The sequence below is a fragment of the Syngnathus scovelli genome, chromosome 2, assembly GCF_024217435.2.
Source record: "Syngnathus scovelli strain Florida chromosome 2, RoL_Ssco_1.2, whole genome shotgun sequence".
NCBI classification, from domain to species: Eukaryota; Metazoa; Chordata; class Actinopteri; order Syngnathiformes; family Syngnathidae; genus Syngnathus; species Syngnathus scovelli.
Window position 1 is genome coordinate 28,627,501 of NC_090848.1, and position 6,049 is coordinate 28,633,549.

The 6,049-nt window shown below is 46.6% G+C and overlaps 1 protein-coding gene across 4 annotated transcripts in view; it reads left to right on the top strand.

The window, feature by feature from the left end:
* Positions 1 to 4,310, top strand: part of lama5 (laminin, alpha 5) — a 463,481-nt gene extending 459,171 nt beyond the window's left edge. For all 4 annotated transcript variants that reach the window (XM_049753593.2, XM_049753594.2, XM_049753595.2 and 1 more), the window contains 6 exons: positions 1,825 to 1,999; positions 2,073 to 2,373; positions 2,447 to 2,577; positions 3,234 to 3,327; positions 3,402 to 3,521; positions 3,632 to 4,310. In XM_049753593.2, the coding sequence (XP_049609550.1) occupies positions 1,825 to 1,999; positions 2,073 to 2,373; positions 2,447 to 2,577; positions 3,234 to 3,327; positions 3,402 to 3,521; positions 3,632 to 3,771 (961 nt within the window). In that variant the 3' untranslated portion in view covers positions 3,772 to 4,310. The remainder of the gene's footprint in view (positions 1 to 1,824; positions 2,000 to 2,072; positions 2,374 to 2,446; positions 2,578 to 3,233; positions 3,328 to 3,401; positions 3,522 to 3,631) is intronic.
* Positions 4,311 to 6,049: the final 1,739 nt, after the last annotated feature.

The following is a 6,049-nucleotide window of genomic DNA, read 5'->3' on the forward strand; positions in this document are numbered from 1 at the left end:
GACAGAGATTGTTTGATAAAATTGTTGTTTATAATTATATGGGCCTATGGAATATTTTGAAGTGCAACCGCCGTCAGCGGCGCGCACTCGGCATTGTTGACGATCGGATGGATTTAATGATTTGGAGTGACACAGATTGTTTGATAATATTATTGCTTATATAATAGTTATTTGCTATATAGTTTATATATTGTTATATGGGCCTGTGGAATATTTTAAAGTGCAACCGCCGTCAGCGGCACGCACCCGGCATTGTTGACATAAAGGACGATCGATGGATTTAATGATTTGGAGTGACACAGATGGTTTGATAATATTATTGCTTTTATAATTGTTATTTGATATATAATTTATATCTCGTTATATGGGCCTGTGGAATAATTTGAAGTGCAACCGTGGTCAGCGGAGGGCGCGCACCCAGCATTGTTGACATAAAGGACAATTGATGGATTTAATCATTTGGAGTGACACAGATGGTTTGATAATAATATTGCTTATATGATAGTTATTTGATATATAATTTATATATCGTTATATGAGCCTGTGGAATAATTCGAAGTGCAACCGCCGTCACCGGCGCGCACCTGGCATTGTTGACATAAAGGACAATCGATGGATTTAATGGTTTGGAGTGACACAGACGGTTTGATAAAGGTGTTATTTATGTTATAGTTATTTGGATAACTGTCAATGTTACGTCAGGCCCGCTCTCAGCTCTTCGTTTGTGTTTATGTCACGTTAGCATACCGTATCGTTTAGCCTGTTGTTGCTCGTTCATGTCTGTTCTTGGTGTTGGATTTTGTCGAATAAATTTTCCCCAAAATGCGTCTTATACTCTTGAGCAACTTATATGTGGTTTTTTTTTCTACTTTATTGTGCATTTTATGGCTAATGCGACGTATATTCCGGAGCGACTTTTAGTCCGAAAAATACGGTAATGTTATGTTTTGTTCCCTTCACGAGGACAAAATAAAATCTTGTTCAGACTCGGATAAATCAGAATCAGCTTTATTGACCAAGTTTGTGCATGCAGAACAGGGAATTTTACTCCGGTTGATCTCAGCCTCTGTACAACATTTAAGTGATTGACAACATTCAGGTAACTAACAACATTTAAGTGGCGAGAGCAGGATGTTATTGCACAGGGATGTCGCTGAGTTTCTATGAGTGATGTGAGTTCATCAGAGCGACAGTGGAAATAATGCAAGTTACTGATACTTTCTTGTGCGGCACGGTACCAAATCATCTGCTGGCCTAGTGGATTCATCAATGCAAATCTAGCAAGTTTGATTGAGCACAGTAATTGTTAAACAAGCAGACATTTAAATATATTGCATTTCAATAAGCATTCCCTGGGTAAAACGGCATAGAATTTGTAGCTACAGTTCTTACGTTCATCCCTGGGGGTCAGTCTTGGTCTAGCAGTTGTTGGGGTTGACCCTTGCTGGGAGGAGGGAATTTTTATCAGGTCCTTCCATCTTCAAAGCTGGAAAAATGACACAATGTCAGGTTCAGGGTAGTTTGAAAACACAACCAGTGGTGGGGGAAAGCTTTTATGTGACTACGTAAGTTTCCTTATTGCGGGTTTGCAAACACACGTTAAAGTAAAAGATTGGCAATCTCTGGTGATTTGTTGTGACTGGATGAGGCACCAGCATGGTGTGGAAGTCTGGCATTGGGGGACTTGGTGATGAAGAGGTCAGGTCCACTTGCAACAGTTCCATTACACAGTAAAGCAAAGCAGCAAGCCCTACTAATTTTTATAGTTACTATAATAATGTTTAAATAATTTTAGCATGTTAATAAAGGGTTTTCTGTGCACAGGCCTCACATCTCCCTAGCTGTGAGGATCAATTCATCGGAAGGTTTGATCCTCTACGCGTCAGGTGGCATCCTGTCTTTGGCTGTGTCGGAGGGTCATTTGCTGTTGTCACTGGGAAAGAAGAGGAAGGTTAGCTTGCGCAGCCGCGCCAGGATGGATGACAAATACTGGCACACGGTGAGGTCAATGAAATGAGGTCACGTGACGCTTTACAATGAAACCTAAGATGGCGGCTCGGCTGTGTCCTCAGGTCTTCATTAAGCGTGACAAGGACAAGATCAATATGATTGTGGATGGCGTTGGCGCTCAGTCCAGGAAGATTCCTGCAGGAGACCGCACACGCATCAGTGCACCGTTGTATGTGGGAGGACTTCCGCCGCAATCTCCAACGTCTACTGCCTTGCCTGGCTTCGTTGGCTGCGTTCGTCAGCTGATCATGAATGAGAGCCCTGTGGGAGTCCCCGCCCACAGCCAGGGTGTAGTACCCTGTTTCCAGAAGCCTCTGCAGCCCGGTGCCTTCTTCACAGGCAAGGGAGGACATGTGGTCGTAGGTGAGCAACCATCTTGTCACTGTTGTTTGTTGCATTGTGTGATGACAATGTGAAATTCCTGAACTTCCTGCAGATGAGCTGCTAGCTCTGGGTGGCGACCTGGAGATCCGACTGGAAGTCCGTCCGTTGTCCGATTCTGGGTTGCTGTTGCATGCTGGGAGGACATCAGGCCAGCATTTGATCTTGACACTGCGCAGAGGAGAGGTGACACTGCATCATATTTCCTCCCCATGTCTCACAATAACTCGCAAATGATTCCATAGTACCAGTTAAACCACAAAACACCCTGGTTCCGCCCTTTGGTCACTTTTCCAAAACACTTTTGGAATGGAACTTTTGGTCCAACTTGGTTCTATAATGCAGGCTGAGGTGGCAGTGACTTCATTAAGAGTGAGCTCTCATTCAATTGAAAGGACCCAGCAAGGTGCACGCTACTCAATAAAAGTTTTACCACAAACATTACTATTTTATTTTACTATCAGTGAACATGAAATTGTAAATATGTTTAAGTATTGTTGTAAAACAGCATATGTGTACTGTATATACAGTGTGTCTTGGCAGCGACTGGCTGTGTTTTGCTGACAAACCTCGAAATAGATTTTTCATCTGTGTGAAAACTTCTGTGCATTTAATCGGGTGTAATTTGTGGCGTCACGTTATGCAACTGCGATTAATATTTAGAATTGCCAGTGGCCTAAACTCTTGAAATCTTGTGGCAGAACCGTGTGAACTGCGAGTGTTCGGTGCAGTCTCGCACAATTCATTGGTGCCTGCTGTAATAGAGAAGTAATGGAGGCCAGAGCGAGGCCAGGCTGTTTTAGAACCTGTAATGGAAACTTTGCCTGTTGTGTACTGTTTAGGTGCTGCTGTCCATGAACAGCGGTAAAGGTGATGCCTTCTTGTTGTTGGTCCCAGAAGAGGCACTCTGCAATGGACGTTGGCACACCATCGCAGGTCAGTGACACAACCGAGATGCCCACCACCATCACGTTCCCTTTGATGGCTCATGCCGCACTGTTGGTCTTCAGTGGTAAAGAAGAAGAACGTCCTGAAACTCCATGTAGATGCAGAGAGTCAGAGTGGCGCCGGACCCAAATATGGCCGCTCAGCAGGGGTCAGAGAAGTAGTATACCTCGGAGGCGTTCCCGGTTAGTACTGTACAGTGTCCTTTGTTAATCAATCGAACCTGGAAACAAATCATCTACTCTAGGTTTAAACTGTTGTCATAACAATTTGCACTCCTCATCCTGTCCATCAGATGGCATCACCGCATCACCAGGCCTCCCCGCTTTCCACGGCTGCATCCATCATGTGATAATCAACGGTCGCCCCACTCCTTTCAACAAGGTTCTGTCAGTCGGCGGTGCTGTGGGGACACACGGCTGTCCTATTGATTAGCACCAACACACGTGTATGTGTGTGTGTGTCTGTATGCAGTCTTAGCTTCACGTTCCATGGGTGCAAATTAATGGTGGTGGGTGGCATTTGATTAGTTTATTTATATCTATATTAATACCCGTATATTGACTATTATATATCTTGTATCCACATGGTGCTCCGGTGTGTGCGCGCACTTGTATGTACACTACAAGCACTTCCATCTGCACACTAAAATTCCCTCAAGTGTATGACATTATTGCAGCATATCATTGCAATCCGCAAATACCTCATGCATATTTGGCCTTCTGGCGGTGAAGTGCTGTCTTTGTCTGATTACATCCCAACATGTACTTTTGGCTGGAAGGGGGGCACAATCACATGATGTGAGCATGTGCACCGCGTTAATGTTTCATGTATTCACTTTTGTTTCTTGTTATGCTATGCTAATCACATTCACCTTAGGTTTTTCATGTACTTTGAAATTAAACTTGTAAACACAATAAAGTTTTCTTTATTTCTTTACAATTAATAAATATGAAACCTGTTTGACAAAATTATACAGTAGTAATACTGCTCTACTGGTTCTTTTTTCAGCCGCCTCGCGCGTGTGCACGGCGTCTCGGTAGTCCCAGGAGCGCGTGGAAAAGACAGAAAGTGTCATCGGACCGCTAAAAAGTGTCCATCCGCTCTTCTGGTGCTATTTTCGGCCACTTCCCGCGTGTGCACGGCCCCCCGGTAGTCACAGGAGCGCGTGGAAAAGGCACAAAGTGCCATTGTACCGCTAAAAAAAGTGTACATCCGCTCTCCTGGGGCTTTTTCCAGCCACCACGCGCGTATGCCGGCCTCCCGGTAGTCCCAGGAGCGCGTGGCTTTTCTACAAAAGTGTCCTCGGACCGGAGAAAAGGCGTGTTAGGGTTTTCCAGGTTATCTTTATCATAGGATTATGTTGGAATGTAGACTATAATGATTAACCAATCTTGTCTTGCTCTCACAACGCAGTAAAATAAAGTGGTTGCTTCCTCTGCTTGAGTGACCAGCTGCAGAGGAAGCAATCAAAGTTGTTCTGTTTCCCACAACATCGTAAAACACCCCCTGCTCTGATCTTACCAGAGGCCGGGGGTCGACCAAACCTGTCCACTCTCACCCCCACTCTGTTCCTCCTAATAAATATGCCCTTGCAGGAAGGAGACTTTCAGATTTTCATTCCTTGAGCAAGTGAACTCTCCACCTGCAGGTGTCTAAAAGGACTTACTTGTCTCCCGTGTGGTTCTTGCAAAATAAGTTGGAGTGAGCAAATCTCTAACAAGGCGGATAAACGCAAAGAGCGAGTGACGGTGTATTGACTTGGCATGTCTGCCAGAGAAGGTAATTCCCCGCTACATCTGCAGCGGCAGCGCTGAAAAGTCTCCCCGAGCCCCCGGAATTCAGCGCGGGGGGTGGGGGGAGAGATGCGTCCCGTGCGATGTACCAGATCGCCCTCCACGGTCAGCAAAGCCGCTTTTGGTGGGTTAGCGGCCCGCTGGAAGTCTAATAACGCTCCGTGATCTCCGCTGCGGAGTTTAAAAAGTGTCTATCCGCTCTCCTGGTGCTTTTTTCGGCCATCTCACGCGTGTGCACGGCCTCTTTAAAGTCCCAAGAGCGCGTGGAAAAAGCACAAAGTGCCGTCGGACCGCTAAAAAGTGTCCATCCGCTCTCCTGGTTCTTTTTTCGGCCTCCTCGCGCGCGGAGATGCACTCGGGCGAAAAGTCCAAGCTGCAAATGACGCCTCAAAAAGCCCCGAACATCAGTGAGTCACTGATTATGTAAGAGTGCACTTGCCTTTGTTGTTGCCTAGCTTGTGTACTTCATTGCATATGACGTTGTGAACGCGTGTGTCTGTGTGCATGTGTGTACGTGCGTATGTGTGCGCGTGTGCGCTCGCGCTTGTGTGTGCGACGTCCCTGGCACAATCATGCGTCCAGCGCGTAACGGCCGCGTGCAATGGCCGCGCATAACGGCCACAAGCAACCGCCGCGCGCAGCGGCCACTCGAAAGCCGCACACTTCCTCTTGGTTACAACTGCAATAGCCGATCAGAATTGCTGCGTGCAACAACCGCGCGCAATGGCCGATCGGAAAGGCCGCGCACAATTGCCGATCGCAACGGCGGCGCGCAACGTCCGCTCAAAAGCTGCACACTTCCTCTTGGTTGAAACCGTTATGACCGATTGGAATTGCCGCGTGCAATGACCGCGCGCAATGGCCGATCGGAACTGCGGTGCGCAATAGCCGATTGCAACGGCCGCGCGGAACGGCCG